The sequence below is a fragment of the Abramis brama genome, assembly GCF_963993115.1.
Source record: "Abramis brama genome assembly, chromosome: 23".
Taxonomy (NCBI): Eukaryota; Metazoa; Chordata; class Actinopteri; order Cypriniformes; family Leuciscidae; genus Abramis; species Abramis brama.
Window position 1 is genome coordinate 9,170,963 of NC_139985.1, and position 20,730 is coordinate 9,191,692.

General features: G+C 36.5%; 1 protein-coding gene across 3 annotated transcripts in view; it reads right to left on the reverse strand.

Moving 5' to 3' along the window:
• Positions 1-20,730, reverse strand: part of nhsb (Nance-Horan syndrome b (congenital cataracts and dental anomalies)) — a 56,521-nt gene that overhangs the window by 14,419 nt on the left and 21,372 nt on the right. The window contains exon 1 of one of the 3 annotated variants that reach the window (XM_084100230.1): positions 8,098-8,346. The exons of 1 other annotated variant lie outside the window; for it this stretch is intronic. In XM_084100230.1, the coding sequence (XP_083956356.1) occupies positions 8,098-8,134 (37 nt within the window). In that variant the 5' untranslated portion in view covers positions 8,135-8,346. Of the gene's footprint in view, positions 1-8,097; positions 8,347-20,730 lie in introns of those variants that run through there. One more of the 3 variants, XM_084100231.1, reaches the window with a different exon arrangement.

Consider the following 20,730-nt stretch of genomic DNA (forward strand, 5'->3'; position numbering starts at 1 on the left):
ACACTGGATTTTAAAGCAACAAACCCTTTGTTGTATGTAAATGGAACAAATGTCTTAGGACATATGACTCGAAAGTGTAATACAAAACAGAAGTGGCTTCTCATGGAAGGGTCTGGGAAACATTTTTCCCCCAGACTCACATGAAGGGTTTTCCTGAAGGACGCCCCAAAGGGCTCTTATGTTTCTGAAAGCTATGTCTAAATATGATGCAGATAGTTCAAGCTGACAGTCAGAGAGAAAACATTTTAGTGCTTATTAACCATGAGGTAAACCATGACAATAGCCCAGTCTTTTACAGAAATGAACACAAGGCATCTCTCTCTCTCTCTCTCTCTCTCTCTCTCTCTCTCTCTCTCTCTCTCTCTCTCTCTCTCTCTCTCTCTCTCTCTCTCTCTCACACACACACACACACACACACACACACACACACACACACACACACACACACACACACACACACACAAACCACTTTCTATAACCTTAACTCTAAACACAAGCAGAGAACCATTAAAATTAACAATGTTTTTGAGTGCTTTTACTCAGCAATGCTAACCTGATACCTGCTTTTTACTGTCTTTTCATGTTTTATGTTAACTTGCATTGATAAATGAGACAGCTCTAAACGAAATGTTAGGAATGAGCACAATTAATCAGGGAAATCAAATGTCACTTGCCCAAGTTAACTTAAAATAACTAAATAATTTTATTTAGTTGCCAGTGGAAACTTAATTGTATTATTTAGATTTAAATTTCAGCTTAATATTTCAGATAGGCTTTAACTACTTGTCTCTTAAACACATCTGATTGACACATCACTGATGTATTCAGACCTGAGCTAGTGAGTGGAATTTAAATCTGGATTAAGTGCATTCATGCTTCAATTGAAATTAAGAGCCTCCCATTGATAGTCTCCAATAATACTTTGTCTCTGGGAGTGGGCCAGTTTTTGTTTTTGCTTCATCTACTTAAAGCTGCAGTTCGTAAGTTTTTTTGTGTTCAAAATGTACAAAATGTATATAATAAGCGAGTACACCATGAATCCATTTTCCAAACCGTGTTTTTGTCTTATCCTGAATCACTACGCTACACCTATAATAAGTGTTTATATTCGGAGTATTTGAGAATGGTTCGGGTCGTCCCGCTGCGGAGTAGACCAGTACCTGCTACAATGTTCTTCCGCAAGTTCTGTTTATCAACCACTAGAGCGCCAAAAGTTACGGATTTGATTTGCAGATTTAAGTGCCTTATTACATTTTTTCAGTCCTGTAAGCAATATAGAAAATAAACTATTTCACTGTCTTTACTGACATCAAACATATGAATGGTATATTTATAATATAGAGAATGCAATACCAGAATTCATTGCGACAACCTTAATGAAAACTATAAATCCAAGATGAAGGACAAGGTGAGAAAAACACTGATTACATATAATTATATTTATACCTGTACATGATTATACATAAATGTATACACATACATGATTATACATAAATGTTATAGGCCTACATACATGATTATACGTAAACGTATACATATACATGATTATACAGAAACGTTAGACATATACATAATTATACAGAAACGTATATATTTAATTAAATACCAGCTTTGGAAAGAAGTTGGTGTTTTGATCTAAGCCCTACCTCACATGCTCCTCATCTCTCCTCCCCTCCATCTGAACGTGTGCTGTGATGATGTGTGAATGCGGTGAACAGACTATTACTCAGCACTGCTCTGCTGTTCTTTTCGTTTCTGCCTCGCATTATCAAGCACTGATCCTCATGCGGCACATGCGTGACCTGACCTCTATTGTGCACGCTCTGTAATCATTCCCTCTGCAATTTTGGACAAGACATTCAATTGAAAATGAGTTCAGTTGAAGAGGAAGTATGCTTTGTATGAAACATAGTAGGGTAGAGTTACATATAGCATGTTGTAAGATAATAGTCTGAGACTCTTATTATGCCATTAGTCACAGTTAAGGGGCATTTTTTTAAAAATAAACTCAAAGCACACATGGTTTTCATGCATGTCTTCAATGAGCAGTACACAATTTAAATCACAAAAGCATCAAAAGTCTCAATGTCTAGTAAAGTGCCATTGAACACCGCAGTTACGGGAGAGTTCGATTCACGTAGAGGTCAGTGCTTATTGAGCAAGCAGTACGCTGCAGTATAATTGCACCAGAATGCGAAGTAAATGAGTTAAAACGATGGTCATCTATATTGTAGTTCATGAACTACCTGCATTCACCTCTGCAGGGTACCTAGATCACTATCCTTGTCTGAAATCTAGTCGTCTTACCTGTTGTGCCTGCTCTCTGGCCTGTGTTTTTACTACCCCTCTTTGTCCTCCTCCTTTTTTTCAAGCCACAGCCAGGTATCTTCCTCTGAGAGTTACCCATCTCTCCCTGGACTGAGCATACAGAATGAAGGAGTGAAGGATTCTGCTAGAACTACTGCAAGACTGGGAGAGCTGCTCTCTCTCTCTCTCTCTCTCTCTCTTTCTCTCTCTCTCTCTCGCTCTCCCTCTCTCTCTCTCTCTCTCTCTCTCTCTCTCTCTCTCTCTCTCTCTCTCTCTTTCTTTCGTTCTGTCTCCAGCAGGTGCACAGTCAGCAATGTGAGTCAGGACTCTGCCAGCAGCAAGGCGAAGAAAAAGTACTGACAAATCTCTAATTAGTTGTACAGAAGGACAATACAGAGAAAAAAAGGTTCTAATTAAAATAATGAAACTACCAAAATATTCACTGTTATACAACCATACCATATGCAATCAAGAATCCACTTAATACAACAACACAATCCTGCCTCGAAAATATCACAGCTCCATCTTGGTGGAAGAAAATTTCACACTGGAATTTGACATCAACATGCAACTATTTTGAATGTTGAAGTATAGATTTCTTTTTTCTTTATAGAAAGAATTTAAAATTTGTTTTTCATATCTGATATACACTATGGCTCAAAAGGTCAGGTTCAGTATTTTTAAAAATAATGTCCTTTATGTTTATCAAGGCTGCATTTATTTGATCAAAAATCCTATAAAAACAGCAATACTGTAAAATATTATTACAATTTAAAATAACTGTTTTATTTATTTTAATATACTTTAAAGTATAATTTGTTCCTGTGATGCCAAAGCTGAAATTTCAAGCTGTGACTCCAGTCTTCAGTGTCACATGATCATTCAGAAATCATTCTGCATATGCTGATTTGGTGCTCAAGAATTCTTTATTATTATTATTATTATTATTTTCAGGATTCTTTGATGAATAGAAACTTTTATGTGACATTTATTTGGAATAGAACATAATAAATTACTTTTGATCAATATAAATGTGTCCTAGCTGAATAAAAGTATTAATTATTAAATTTAATTCAAATAAATTAACGGTTGTTTATTGGCTATTGGTTATTAGTCTATACTGATTACAAAATAAAAATGCTCACCATAAAAGTCTAGATCTCTAACATGCTTCACAACACAAACATTTTACAAATGTAGGCCAATAACGAACCATTCGAATAAAATAAATCATGGGCAACCAAAAAAAAAAAAAAAAGGAAAAATATGGCTTTCAAATAATAAAAAACTCAATGAAACGCCTATGAATTAATGTGAGGTTCCATTATTTTTTCTGCTATAATTTATCGGATTTAACATATTTAACCTATTTTACTTATCATCTTGATATCGCTAAAATGAGCATCAATATGACCGCCAATGTTATTGGGCATTTCTAAAAACTACAGTGCAATGCATAAGTGAATACACCCATGCTAAAGTTGACTAAAAAGAGGAATAAAAAATCATATTTTGGAAATTTAACTTAATGCCTTAATTTAATCATCACATAGCCTTCACCATACCTAGAGATTGGCATGGTTTTATTTCAGTTAGCCTAAAAGCTAGTTTGATTTGCATTGAGAGATGATCTTATGGAAAGTACCCCATGCCAATCTCTAGGTATGGTGAAGGCTATGTGATGATGTGGGGCTATTTTAATTCCAAAGGCCAAGGGAACTTTATCAGGATGCATAGTATCCTAAAAAAAAATTAAAAAAAATACTTAAAAATAAAAATCTGCCTGCCTCTATGGGAATTTAACATAGGGGTGTACACACTTATGCACCATGTATTTTAAGGAAGAACATTTATTTATTTACGATACATTATTCATTCACAAAGAAAATTGGTGTCCTTAAAGGTTGGATTTTTCCTAATTTTTTAAATTAAGGCATTAAGTTCAATTTCCAAAATATGATTTTTTATTCCTCTTTTTAGTCAACTTTAGCATGGGTGTATTCACTTATGCATTGCACTGTATGTAAAGTAAAAGAAACCAGACTACATTAAATTACATTCACGCAACACAAATCATCATTGCAGTTCTTCTTTTATATACAGATGCTCTAGTCATTAGCAGTCGGAGCGCTAGCGTAGATGAATCTAGGTCAAGCTTGCCTAGCAGAGAAAGACATTGCTGAGATCTTGCTGAGGAAAATCAAATAGTGAATTTATCTATTGGTAGACTTAATATTAAAGCACTAAACGGCATTAAACAAAAATATGATAGACCCTCATTCACTAACTGATCAATGATAAATACATTTATTACATAAAAGCAGATTGTTAGCTGTAGCCGTCCAGCTGCCTGCTGTATGGATGGAGATAGACTCTCACTGATGGGGGCTGGGGACTCTGTGTCTCACAGCTGGTCCCTCTGCAGGAGAGCTTAATACCCACTGATACTACACAGCACTAACAAGTCTATGGACTAGATCTATTAATATATCTGAACCTCTTCGAGGAGCACTTTCCTTCCCATACAGCAGGGGATCCATAATGTTTACACCGGTTGAACCTCTTGTGACCTGTTTTATTATTACGTTCCAACTTATGTGCCAAGATACTTTCAGTAAATGTAACATTTTAAGAAGCCGTTTTTGTATATAAATTAGCGAAAAATTATATTATTATTTGATTTAATTTTAACACATTATATTGCCATTTCTATCAATCTCATGAACAGTGTTAGGGGTGATGCATTACATGTATCGTGAGTAATGTAATCAGATTACTTTTTTCAAGTAACTAGGAAAGTAACGCATTAGACTACTTTTAAATTTATAACAAAATATCTGAGTTACTTTTTCAAATAAGTAATGCAAGTTACTTTGTTTTCCTATTTATTGACTGACACCTCTCTTGTCCCTGAACGATTTGTTTGAGCTGCGCCCTCTACTGTACAGGCATGAAATAGCATTTCCTTCAGCCCGAGGCTTATTCATTTCAATTTTGGTGTGAAAGGTGTCAAAAACAAAAAAGCAAGCCCAGCCCAGGTGGAAAAACAAATTTCTTTCCATAAAAGTAACTAAGTTATGCAATTAATTATTTTTTAGGGAGTAACGAAATACTGTTATGAAATACTTTTAAAAGTCATGTCAACTGGTGACCTAACATGGTACCAAAACTGGTACCATATTTTTATATATGCATTATATACTGTACACTAATGTTCAAAAGTTTGTGGTCAGGAAGTTTTTTTGGGGGGTGAAAAAAGTATGCTTTTATTCAGCAAAGGACGCGTAAAATGTATCAAAAGTTAAAGTAAAGACTTGTATGTTGTTGCAAAAATAAGTGATAAGTGACATGCAATATAAATAAATGAAAGGTTTCCTATGGATGTGCTTACATGCAATTTACTCCAGGTGAAAATGTTATATATCACTAGGTATAATTTGTGTAATGCATAAAACGTATATAAACTAAGACCATGGAAGAAGAAGGCTAAATATCAAGACAAAGTACAACTCATACATTTATAATTTATTTATATCTCAAAGGTAAACAGAGCTATTTATGCAGATGCGTGTTTCCTTAAATCCAAAGCAGTTCATCCTAAAAGTACATCCCCACCCTCCATTTAAAGGGGGTCTCTGATAAGATAAGCCTGATTTGAGGGCACTATGGCTGGCTTGAGGGGCCCTGTGGAGACTTGACTTATAGACCTTTACAAATGAGCCATAGCAGAATCACTGAAGCATGAGGACTGACCGCTGCCTCCTGTAGTGCTGACCAATGCACTGCTCCGCACACACACACACACACACACACGCACGCACACATACACACACACACACACACACACACACACACATTTTAAAACCAAACTCAGCTTATAACAGTCAAAGATTATGGGTGAGGATGAAGCATCCATTTTTTTAAAAGCTACTTATTCACTTTGATTCCTGTTTTAGGTCCATCATTCATTCTGAACCTTTTTCTCAACAAATAATAGAAGAGAGTAATAAACAGATTTCAGACAGAGGACAAGATAAGCAAATCAGATGGGCTGTTGAGTTTATATGTAGGGCAACACACACTCTCACTCTCTCTCTCTCTCTCTCTCTCTCTTTCTCTCTCTCTCTCTCTCTCTCTCTCTCTCTCTCTCTCTCTCTCTCTCTCTCTCTCACCCTTAATAAACTCTACTGCCAGTGTGTCAGTTTAATAATTCAGATTTTCTTAAAGGGATAGTTCACCCAAATATCAATTCTGTCATGTTGTTCCAAACCTATATGCAGTTATTTTCCCATGTTTTCATCTGTTTTTCGAAGATTCTTCACATTTCTTTTGCATAAAATGACAGTTGACACAGTGACAATGGATGTCAAAAAGCATCATAAAACCACCACAAAAGTAGTCAAAAAAACTTGTGCACTACATTCCAAGTCCTTAGCCTGAAGAAATACAATAGATATATGGACTACGTTTGCAGTGTTTTTGTCCTTTTTGAAGCATAACAGCTAAGAACCGTCATTGTATGGTGAAAAGCTGTGTGACGATTCTTTAAAGTGTCTTACTATAAGTTAACTATAAATATAAAAATAACAGCATGCAGGTTGAATCAACACAAGCGTTAGTATATAATGACAGAATTTTCATTTTTGCGAAACTATTCTTATAATCAACACCCTACATTCATCAGTTCTTTGGAGGATAATTTCTTTTTAATTTCTGCGATGTATCGTCTATGAAAATATTGTAATTGTTATTTAACGAAAATGCCCCCAAAAATCAAAGGGGGTGAAAATGCCCTAATATGAGTTTTTGTCTTATATTTCTATATGATATATAAGAAATATTACACAAGCAAGAGTGCGGTTTTTCACAAATATCAGCATAATTGCAAATGTGATGTTGATTTTTATACAACTGTTCAATAAACAAGAAGTTAATATTGTAAGTTATATTTAGACACAATTTTGTAAAGATTAGACTATCTCTTTTTGCTCTATTTTGTCAATGAAAATAGTTCCAAACAAAGCCGCAATAGAACTGCAGTGTCTCTGTTCCTGAATCAGCTGTTTGAACGAATCAGTTAAATTAATGATTCAATGACTCACTCGATAAGACTTAGGCAGTTTTTTTAAATTGAGTATCATTTCATTTCATTAAAAATAAAAATAAAATCATATTTCAATATTCAAATTATTAATTATTATTGTTATTATTGTTAATATTGTTATCATCAAAATATATTTTTTTCAATATTGCACACCCGTAATACAATGCAAGGAATAAACCTCAGCCAGCTAAAGCCTCCATGGAAAAGAAAGACAACAGTCGAACGCTGTAATTCAGCATGCAACAACACAGCACTTTACGGTTTACACAAATGCATGATCCAACATGTCACACCAAACATGGACAGACAGTCTGTGTGACAGAGACATCATCACTATGGCAGGCATAGCGTTCCTAGTACAAAAACAATCTCAGATAGAGAAATAACAAGATGGATGGATTAGCAATTTCTGAAAAAGAGTGAAAATGGTTTGAAAGTAAATCCTACAAAAAAAAATGTCAGTGTATTCCAGGAAAGAGAAAAAAAAAAAACATTAGACAAGAAGAAGAGATGCAAATATCTTTCAGTTATATAATAGAGTTTGGACAGTCAAACTGATCTATCTATAAACGAGCTACATTATTTCACAAACAATATAAAAATGAATAGCAATTTAAACCACAGGAAGAGAGGCAACAGAATTCTATGACTGGACGAACTGGAAAGGAATGCACGGAAGGACGTACCTCTGGATCTGACAGGAACACAGCAGGCAAAAGCCATTGTTCAGTAAGGACAGCTACGCCAACTGTCCCTTAGCCAGGTCAGCCGCCCTTCAACACTCATTCCGTTCATCTTCATGCATGCTAGCGCATAAGCTCACCTGCTGCGGTTAGCAGCCGTCAGCCACATAAACAGACTAACCCTTGCACCAGAGTAAGCCCATCTGCAGCATCTGCACTTACACTGCTCCATCTCCACCTCAAGTCCCCCCCCATTTCTAGGGGCATCATGCAGGTGGTACACTCCGTTTGCCCTTAATCTTCTAACGGGCCAGTGTAAGAGCTGGTCCAAAGGGGGATTTCAATCGGGAATACAAAAAGAAGGGTGTTTTGATATGATTATTCCTGGAAAATCATACACAGAGTTTGTACAAATGCAAAGAAATTTGTTTTATGCCCATAAATTAGCTATACATCCATTCTGTGGAATTATTTGTGGAATTTACAAGTAATTTCTAAGTGAAAATTGTATAAAGTAAATCCTACAACATTTTCAGTGTATGACAGGGAAGAAAAAAAACCATCAAAAATGGAAACATCTTTCAGTTGTATTAAACAGAGTTTGGATCATCAAAAGTAATTGATATTGAAGAATTAATGAGCTGCATTATCTCACAATATTAAAATGAACAGCAAATGTAACCACAATCATGAATACAATATGGTACAATAAGGCAAAAGAAAAAAGCTTTTCTGTCTATAAATAAGCTATAGGGCCTAATCCAGTTAGGAGCTGAGGAGTATTTTATTAAAATAGTCCTCATACATAATCATTCATACATAAAAGTATTTTCAGCACAAAGTAACTGATACAAATAAAACTCTAAACGTTGTATTATGTCATAATAATAGCTTGTCGCTTGGTGTAGACATCAAAGTGAATGAGAGCCCCCATGTGTGCATATTTGAGAAGTGAACATCCTTGTGTGCATGTGTGAGCATGTATTTGAGTGTGTGTGTGTGTGTGTGTACTTGTACAACTATCTTTGTGAGGACCAGTTTGAGTTTAAGACCAAGAAAGTAAAGGGGGACATTTTGTCCGGTCCTTAGTTTTAGGGACAAGGTTATAATTAGGTTAAGGGTAGGTTTAGGGTAATGGTTTGGGTTAGGCACTTAGATTTGATGGGTAAGGTTAAGGAGCTGGAGATTGCATTGTGTCAATGAATGTCCTCACAAAGAGCTGTACAAAAATGTGTGTGTGCGCGAACCGTACACACCGCAGTCCTGGAATAATACAGACCTTCCCGCTAATCCATGTTAATCTGGTCATCCTGTGCCTGTGACCTTGGCTTCAAATGGACTGACAGTAGGAGAGTGTTTAGTACAGACAGAATCACGTTGGCAAACATAAAAACACAGGTTTGACCGCTTGGTCCGGCAGCTTGTGGCTCTGCAAGATGCCCATTAACAGCACATATTCACAAGCCAATATGGCAATTGCAATGACAGACGTCTGAGGTGAAATTGAGTTTATGTGTGATTTTTGTGGTCAGTTTAAACTGCAACATGCAGTATGTAAAAGCAGAGCAGATAGTTGATGACAATAAAAGGAGCATTTGCAGCACTGTCTGACAATGGTGTGATGCCTGAATGCACACTTTATCTTTTGAAGACTTGCAAAAGTCACAAGACATGGGTGGTACTATGGCTTCTGCGCGGCCCGCATGGAGCACACCTGTTCTATTCTTTCCTCATCCTCTCTCGAGTCACACCCTTCCTCTGCCTTTGACTGCGGCTCTCTTTAATATCACATTTTATGTGTGCAAACAGACCAGAAACATGCCTGGAATACACTAGTTCCCATCAAACACCTCTCTTTTTTTGCTATTTCTTTAGATATGCACCATTTTCTTGGAGCTAAAAATCATTACCACTGTTCAGAAAGTCTTAAATGTCACGGCTTAAAAAAAAAAAAAAAAGTCTAACAGCTGTTGTGTTTCTCTATCCGGAATACTCTAGCTCTTTTTCCAGGGATCACTCTTCTTATCTGCTTCCCATCTGTATTTCTGGCCACACACTCACATACACATTTACTACTTGTATTGGTATTTCTACTTTCTAAATCATGAAAGTGTGGGAATGTGGGTTTGCATGTAAGAATTTCTCAGACAGGAAGCGAAAAGCTTGTTTAATCACACTCTGCTTTGATTTATCTGGGACTGAGGGCGCTTTGTGATCCTGCACTCGCAGAAAAAAAGGTACAAAAGCTGTCATCGGGGCGGTACCCTTTCAAAAGGTGCATATTAGTACCTTAAAATGTGCATATTGGCACCAAAAGTGTATGTATAGTACCTAAATGGTAAACCGTACCGTCCTAGTGACAGCTTTTGTACCATTTTTTTCTGAGAGTGTGTGATCTATGTTGCAAGACTGAACTGAAGATACTTAGTATCCTGTGTATACAAATTTGAGTATGTAGACCTATACACAAAATAATAAAAAAAGAAAAGATGCCAGCTCAATTTATGTAACGAGCATACATCAGGAAAATAATGATCAGTGACTTTAAAGCAGGTAAAAGGTTAAGGAAACTGAATTTTAATCAACTTAAATTTGGAGAAAACTATAAAAGTAAATAAAATAATTTACTACAATAATAATAATAACCCAATTTAAGTTGAATGATTAAATGGATGGTGATGCACTTTGTTTGGTTAATTAAAAAACAATAAGTGATGAAAATAATACGTTGGGATTTTAATCCAGGTTTGTCAATCAAAAAACAATATTTTCTCAACACTGGCCCCTAGTGCTGAAAAGGAGACAAGGCTGGTTGCAGCTCAAAACTGCTTATTTTCACATGCTATAATAAAAGAATGCTGCATTCATCAACGAAAATGTAAAATGGTAAGATTAATGTTTAAAAAAAAATCTTTTATTATTCAACATACAATTAATAGGCCTACAATCCAATATATGTAAATTAATTGACTTAAATTTGTTTCTCTTCGTTTCTAGAGAGAGAGAGATGGAGAAAAAGCAGTCTGAGCGAGAGAGAGTTATCAGTGTTTGAGATCAGTGTCACAGACACCTCTAGGATAAACGGGTGGTAATTTGTCATTTTACAGCACAGGATCACAGAGCCAGGACACCTCAGCTCCTCCTCCTCTGCCATCACCTGAGTTCCCAGCAGGATGTGGCTATCACACTGAGGCTAATTATGCTAATCACATAACTACCTCCAGACATGACCCTTTTGAAGCCCACCTTACGACGGGATGTCTGCTGCAAGTGCGCACATGCAGAATTTGAAATGGAGACAGCGTAAGGAAATTGTGCTGTGGAAACAATGTTTATGAGAGTAGCTAAAAGTTAGCTAAACAAGCTAGACTGAGAAACCTGCCACTAGCAGAACCAAACAAAGTGACAAAAATAATCATAATAATTTAAAAAAATGTGACAGATGTCCTAAACATTACACTGAAATACACATAGGAATGCTAACAGATAGCTTTCTCCAGGTACTTTAGACTGAGTAAATGCCACAGCGTCAGGCCACTACTAACAAAGCATTGTTGAAAGCACCACAGTGTTTACACTCTTAAGAGAACTCGACCAACAAACAGCTACTTATAGTCATCTCTGCAGATTAAACTGGGATTGTTGAAAGTATTTTAAGAAAAAAAAAAAAAGACTTCACCTTTAAGCAGTAGGCAGAGCTCATATGCTGTACATTGGACATGTACCATGGTCGTACGCCTACCGTTCAAAGTTTTGAGGTCAGTACAATTTCTTATGGTCACCGAGGCTGCATTTATTTGCTTAAAAATACAGGATTAACAGTAACATTGTGAAATATTATTACAATTTAAAATAAAAGTTTTCTATGTGAATATTTAAGCGTGTGATGGCAAAGCTGAATATTCAGCATCATTACTCCAGTCTTCAGTGTCACATGATCCTTCAGAAATCATTCTAATATGCTGATTTGATGCTCATGAAACATTTCTTATTATTATCAATGTTGAAAACAATTGTGCTGCTTAATATTTTTGTGAAAACCATGATACTTCAAAAAAACTGCTTCAAAATGCCATTGTATTAATCCCATAAAGGAATTTGCGTACTTAATATCTATTCAAATAGATGCAAATACAGAGTTCTTCCAGCCATTTAATAACTAATGCCACATATTAACACACAGACTGCTAGAGCATACATAAACTAGCACATACTGTATGACAGAAACGCACAAATCAGACACAAAAGATGGTCCACTACATGTGTGTGACTATAGCTGGCTCAACATAAACATGCTCTCCAACAGGAAGTTTCAGACACACACTGCTCTGTCTTTCCAACTTATACAAATACACAAATATTGATATGCTAAGATAAAATATACAACGTTTTGTGTGCATATAAATGAACAAGTGTGACGCACTTCAGAACACTGTCCAGAATACATATACAATATGATGTCATAACTTCTTACATGTGGTCTAACAGCAACCACAGAATAACAGAGAACAGGAAGGAACCGATGGATGGAGTCTTTGTTGAAACGGCTTCCATTTCATTCGGCACAATGCACGCAGTAACGTTACGCACACAAACACACCTGCGTTTTCTTCTGTTTACAAGTCCAATAAGGTCAAGGTTTGTAAAGGATATCCTGGGCTTTATCAGTGCCCATCTTCATTTTGTGAGACATTTTCAAGAGCAACAAAGATTAATCATTAAAATGGGCATATATAATTTAAAATAATAAGTAAAATGCTGTATAATGTACATTAACAATGGGGTCTTTGTGTTCTTGAAAAAAAAAGTCTTTAATGCTCACCAAGGCTGCATTTATTTGATCAAAAATACAGTAATATTGTGAAATATAATTACAACTTAAATGAACTGTTTTCTCTTTGAATATATTTTTAAAACGCAATTTATTCCTGTTATGGCAAAGCTGAATTTACTCCTTCAGAAATCATTATAATATGCTGATTTGGTGCTTAAGAAACGTGTGCTGCTTAATAATTTTGTGCTACATTTTTGTTTTTTGATTAACAGAAATTTCAGAGAGTTCAAAAGAACAGCATTTTATAAAAATAGAAATCTTTTTGTAACATTATACAGTGAATGTCTTTACTGTCACTGTTGATCAGTTTAATGCATCCTTACAGAATACAAGTATTTAATTATTTTGGAAAAAACAACAACCTTATTGACCCCAAATTTTTTGAACGGTATCTATGTGCACTATAGTGTTGTTATTTTATAGTGTTTTATTAGTATATAGTGTATATGTATATGTATACTTTTTCATTGTTATTTAATGTATGTTAATTAAAGTAATGCATGTTATGTAATGTATATTGTTAATTAATATATCAATTAATCTTAATTTATACAACTTGAAATATAAAAAATGTTGTTTTTAGGGAGCCCTCGTCGAGCACGCGCATCACCTGCCAGGCCATGTCTCTTTTTACCATGTCAACTGTCATGGTGTTTAAATGTAGAGACAAAAGGGAAAAGTGAATAAAAATAATTACTCATCATCTTAAACATCTGTCTCAGTAACTATTCTTGTAAAGGAAAGGATGCTCAAGGGATTCAAATTAGGTTAATGAAGTTCCTGTGTCTTACAGTGAACTGCTCTTGGGACGACGTCTCTCTGTCTGACTTATTCTTTTACGTCAAGAGATCGCTGGGATGTGAAAATGAGAGATGTGTGTATGTGCTTTAGGTTGTGTCGTTCAGAGCGCGGCTGCTGTTTGCAGTTGGAAATGGGTTAATGTGGGTAAAGGGGGCTTCTCATGCACACGCATGTGTGTTTAAGAATGCCACTGCAGCAGGGTGGGGTGCAGCAGCACTGCAGAGCCCATGGGGCAAGCGGAGTGTGTGTGAGCGCGTGCACGAGAACCAGCCGGATACAAGAGTCCAGCGTTCACAGTTTCTGCCCATTATGGCCGTCAGTAACGTCAGTCCCGTCACATCGCCGAGGGGGATGGGGTCTCCGTGTGTATATGCGTATGTGACATTTTGTGTCAGACGTGTTGGTGAATGGTACAATAAAGCCGTCGCCCATGTTATTTTTAACTCTCTGTCTCCATGGAAACCAGCACATATGCTGGGAGCGATGCACCCTGCCGAATGTGTGTGTGTCTGTGGAGATGCAGCAGTTCATCCTGCTTCATCTGGAGGAAGCACACACACGTTGCACATGCCTGCCGCAGTGTGTGTGTGTGTGACAGTGTGGGTGTCTTATGAGGTCGGATCAAATCACAAAATCTCATCTGATTAACCATTCAGAGTATAAGCAAATTGGTATGCCAGTCATACCCAAAGAACGAGGCGGAGGGATACACAAACCAGTAGCTGGATTTAGATTTACAATAATATTATCAGCTATTCAGCATGATACACAGTGCCAATTCAAATTCAAGCCTGTACCAGACAGGCTTATTATAGAGTCGCTAAAAAGCACTAGTTACCCAAACTAAAGCATTTATAACAGTTATGTAAGGTGCATAAAGCCATATATCTAGACAAGACCTGCTATAGGTTATGTTATGTAACATAATAGCAAATGCAAATGCAGGAAAGAAAAAAAAGTAAGGTGAATTAAATGGTAAAGATACCATATACTGCCATATATCTAGACAAGACCTGCATTTATGGGAACTGCAAAAAATAAATAAAAGAATAAATAAAAATTAAATTGCCTGTAGTATAACTACATTAAAATATAAGTAGCATTTAGCTTTGGAAAGCTACAGTTTTTAAGCAGCTTCTGCAACCCTGAGTAAAGCATTACAATACTATGTACAACAATGACAACATAACTCGCTAACATTCTGTCTATTGTATTAAAATAAACGAGGATGAAACAGGCCAATGCAATTTTCAAAACGGAATAAACTAACTATGTAGTGCAAAAGGGGATGTTAAAGGTGTGTGAAGACAAATAAAGGGTGAAGTCACGAAAACATGAAGCAGATGTCAAAAGAGAAAGACAAAAAAAAGTGTACAATTAGTTTATAAACTTCCTCTCTTACCTCTATCGACTCATGATCTTTTGAATAACATGAAAACCAGCCTCTACTCCTGCATTTTATTGCATCTGGTCAAAAGAAATTATTTTTAAAAAGCAGGTTGAGTGAGAAAAAGGGTAGAACAGAGAGTAAATGCATGAATGGTTAATGCATACTTTATACATACAGAAAACGTGTACAGCGACTTGTTCCATATCCAATTCTCACTCCTGAATCTGAAAACTTCGTAAGTGCAGAGGTGATACGCGGAAGCTGACCTCAGATCAGCACTATCTGCAGAAGTAGAGCTCTGCTCATCAGTAAGGTTGCCAAGCAGACAACCATTTATTCCCACCTGCATTTCTATGTTACTATGGTAACAGCTTAAAGATTAGTGCATTAGTTACAGCATCATGCACAGTGAACTCTTCATGATATAAGAGTGCTTTACACATCCATCTTTTCAATTTTCTTCAAACTGTTTTGCTTTTGTCCTTCTCAGGTGTTCCGGCTGTTATTCATCTTTGAATTGACTGAAAATATGACTGTGACAAATGTAGTGACTAAACAAAAACAAACATGTGGTTTGGACGACGACGACCGGATTCGATACAATGCAAACAGGATCCCACAGAGAGCAGGAGCCGAACAAATGATGGAACGGCAGCAACAATAACACGCTCCGGGTGACGATGTGATCGAGGCGGTTTTATGCTAACAGCCAGAGCCTGACGAATGTAGGTCATGTGCAAGAAAGACACATATAAACGCCCTACTACACACAGCGCACGCATAATTCACAACTTTCAGAAGGGCAGAGCACTTGGAAATCGAGAATGAATCACTTAATGTGTGACCTGAACCCACCTCGGCCTGCCACTTCACAAATAAAATATGCTTATCTGTTAAACACATTAAAGGGATAGATCACCCAAAAATGTTTGTCATCATTTACTCACCCTCATGGGTGCCGTCAGCTGTCTGGTTACCAACGTTCTTCTTTTTACTTCAGCAGAAGAAAGAAACTAATACAGGTTTGGAAAAAATTGAGGGACAGAATTTTTGGAAACTATCCCTTTAAGACAGAGTCCCAAAGATTTTGTGTACTCACATACTAACGTACTTGATTTAATCGAACAAACAATGAGAGTATCTTTGGTTACATAAATGCTTCGCATTTTCAATTTACAAAAAAACGGGCAAGATGAACATAAATAACCCTTGTTGGACCGTCGCAAACGCCATCGACGACAATGAGGTTTGTTTCTACGGTGGCCCTGAGGGACAGGTTTTCCTTTTATCGGGACTGTGCGGGAAAAGACAACACATCTCACGTCAGGTTTCTAGCCAAAACCAACACTCCATGGAGAATCATTTATGTGCATGTGTGTGTAAATGTGTGAGTGTGTCTGTATGTATGTTTTCTACCTCCCTGAGCAGCGATCGCACAGTGACCTATATATCCTTCTCTACGCTCCTGCAATGCACTCAACCTCAATTATTCATAACGCACACAAACATTTCAGAACAAAGAAGAATCGCATGAAAGAAAACGGACCGTTACATATAACATTGGAGGTAAAATAAACCAGTTAAAAGGAAGGTATTACAATAATGGGAATAAAATTAAATAGAAAACTGAAAAATAATGCAATTAGACAACCTTGATCGGGCAAGAGAAGTTTAATTTAATTTGTTAAAGTAAAAATAATAGGTATATGATAATGTATTTTTTATTTATTTTATATATTTGAAAAAATATTTTTTTTATATATAATTCATCTTTTTTTTGTTTTGAGCTTATGTAAACAACGCACCCAAAGAAAAGCATCCTGAAACCAGCCTAATTGTACAGAATTTCCCTACGACCATCCATAGTCGCAATCATAGACATTAAATATTCAACATTATTGGTCAATCAAAATGTGATTTTCAATAGTTGATTCTCTTCCATCCCATTCCTAAATATGTGGTCGGATTCAAGTATTTACAAGCAGTCAAAACAAAACTCCATTCATACATGCTCAGTCTACCATGTGATAAACATTTTCTGTCGACCAATCAAGCTTTTGGAAGGATTTCCATCTAAACTGCCTGCCAGACAAACCTGCTGTCCAGCCAGGCTTACACAGCAAGCCTGCATATGGTCAATCCAGTCCACAAACCCTTTAACTCCTGCCCGTAATTTGCACATAGCTTTCCATTCCACACTGCATAGTGAGACCTAGGTAGCAATATAAAAAGAAGTTGTGGTTTACTCAAAACCGCCACACAACGTTCAAAAGAATTAATATCAGCACAAACTTACTTGAAGAATATGCTTTGATATTTGCATAGCATATAATAATTATTCAGGTCAGTACAATTAAATGTATTAACTGAATACATTCTCACCTTCAAAAAATGTGAATAAAAGTGGTTGACAGGAAGAGGGTGGGGTAATTTATGAGCAGTTGGAGTAGTTTATGAGTGTATTTTCTGCTTTTCTGCACAATGTTTTGTTTTTATAGCACACGGTTAAAACCACAACCGCAAATGCTGTGAGGAAAAAAAAGGTATGGTGAGAGGAGAATTGAAGTAAGTGGTAAAGAAAGATGGAGAATTAAGAGACTGCATCCCAATGACATCTTTTACTCTCATAAAAGGCAGTTCCTCAAGTGAAATTCCTTTGATTTTTTTTTTTTTCATATCCAAAATCCAATTGAGCAGCTCTTGATCTTGTATATAAACACAGCTGGAAGAGTTTGGATTATAGAGATATGTTTAAAAACCTCTAATGTTATATGTGCCAATCAGAAACATTCTGCTTGTTAATGATTTTGCATGTTTAGGTTTGTCTTTGGAGAGTTAGCAAAACATAAAAAAAATTGCAAAATGTTATGTCTTCTAGGTAATTAATCACATAAGCATAAAATAAAAAGCATAAAGTAAAATATAAAAACATGAATCAATATTACATATATTCTAGCCCAGGGGCCTCAACCTTGATCAAACTCATTTGCCTGTAGGTTTCTAGTAAAGCCACTTGAAGGCAAGCCTGCAAGGTTAGCCAAAAAAAAGCGTAATGCCCGCTATCGCTGTGGTACACAGGGAAGGAGACCACAGGCCTTTTTTAATGGATGTCAATGGAGGACAGGCTTCACTGAATAAACTGCTTTTGGGAAAAATGGCTTATCATTTAATGAATCGACTGCCCATCGACTAATCTTCGACATGTTTGCTCTGAAACATTCCTTTTGGGTTGATCTATTTTTAGAGTTTACTCTGAAAAAAATGCTTTTATAAGTGAACTCATGGACAATTGCGCGACAGGTATGATTCAGTTTACAGCACTTCTCATTCATTTCTATGGTATCCGCAAACAGTGATTGACTGTCACACAACTTCAATGACCAAGTTATGCTTTCTCCAATGGTAGAGCAACAGACCCTCATGCCCATAATGCCCTGTAATGCTCACGCCGAATGAATTCCCGTGTTTTGCCAGAAGATGCGCCCAAATCTGAATAATCCATCCATTTTCCAAACCGCTAGTCCAATGTGGGTACAGCATATTATCATACGGGTATCAATTCCTTTTTGCTTGATTATTAAATTGTTTTATTAAGGCTTATACATAGTTTCCATGACAGAGTTCAAGATAAATCTTTTCATCTTACTACTGGAGCTGCCAGTTTGCTAAGTTTGAAATGATTATTAAACAGCAAGCACAAACTATGCAAATGCGACAGCCCTTCTGGCACAGTGTCCGGAATTTACTCGCTCGTTTCATTCACTCTTTCAAGTGAACTATATTAGAGGAGTAATGTAGGGAATAGTGAATGAGGGTATGAGCGGCGATTTCAAACACAGCCCATCTCTGTTTCTAGTGATCCTGAAGACATTGATTATCTTGTTCAGGTGTGTTTGATTAGGGTTGGAACTAAACTCTGCAGGAAAGTGGTCCTTGAGGGCCAGAGTTGAGAACCCCTGTTCTAGCCTATGTTTTTAGGTAGACTGTATTCAAGATAATCTGTAAAAAAAATCAAACGCTAATTCACGTTTTCCTCATTTGCTTGCCATTGTATGCCATGTCTGATAATGCAAATAAAGTTGCAACCGTGTAGTGGGCTTCTGGACATTAAAAGCTGGCAGTATGTGATGGTTCAAAAATAATCTACCCAGGATTTTGCGGACTGCCTAAAAATGTTTCTGAAGGCTAGAGATACAAACAAAGATTAAAAAAAGCAGGGAAGGATCGCATGAAGGGTGTAATCCCTTCAGATAGAGCAGATTTGAGAGGAGAGCGGAAACTGGGTGAGATTACAGGCTGCTCCTTATTTTTCACTGGGTTTTTTTTTTGACACATAACAGAATATGCAAAAAATGTTCAGTGCTTTTTTAATTTTTTTATTTGAACGCATTATAATGATACTTGCTAACTCAATCACAGATGGTATATGCATCACCACAGTTTGCCATAACCACAAACCACATGGTCGTAATGGTGTAGGGACATAGTGGTCAAATGGAGAGAGAGAGAGAGAGAGAGAGAGAGAGAGAGAGAGGTGAGTAAAGGGCAAAAAGAGGTTAAAAGGGGTGGAACTGAACACTGCTTCACTGTCACATAGACGACACGCTTTTTTCTTTCTATGGAAATGGGAATGTCCTGTCATCTGTTGGTTTGGGTTTCCCTGCAGATCACAAGCATAGTAAAAGTTTACAGTATCAGTCAATAAAGTGTTTAGTCTAGCATGTTTAAAATTGTGATCTTGTAAGCTTAATTACATTTTCTATTATTTATTTGATTTATTTGTGTATCTTTAGGAATAGTTCATACCGTGAAGTGTGAACCATAGTCGTTTCATACTCAAGTACTCAAGACACAAGTCAAATCTTTTTGCATTTCCCATACAATGACAGCTCATGGTGACCACATCTAAGAAGCCCCAAAAACAGGCACGTGCACAGAATAGATAGACCCCAACTGCCCTTTTGACCTCTGACTAGATAAGTGTGCCTTTTGCAAGACATTTTTATGTTAGTTTTTGTTTAAATTTGACCCGTGGCAGCAATCCTCAGCCACTACAGCGCTCCGCAGAGTCTCTCGGTCTTCACTGCCTTCATTGGTGACAGCCAGGTAACAATCATGTTTGCCCTAAACTTTGGCTCTGTTTGTCACTGCTGAAAATAAACCATTATTAATACATCTCAATACAGCCAGCATCCTTAAGCAATAGGCAGCCCTCTATTAACTCTATCCCTGCCAGCGTTTTTGTCAAAAGTTGCCATTTTCATAAAATTTCCATGGCCTCCAGAATATTTTGATGTATGAATATTTTATGTGAACATGCAATTTATCAAAATCATGCATTGCAAAAAATGCATCAACACTTGAATGTGGGTAAGTTTCATTTAAAAAGCAACATTGACTTAATAGTGAGTAAATTATGGAATTTTCATTTAGCTCTGCACTAACATGCTAAATATAACACGCCAATTGGTTCCAGGAAAAAAAGCAACTAAACTCAAAGCTTCTTTTGTCATATAGACAGATCTGTAAAAGTATTTAACACTTAAGTATTAACCTACAGTTAATTCTTCATTGGTTTGGTTTGCCCAAGTCACCTTGGGAGTCTTCTGCT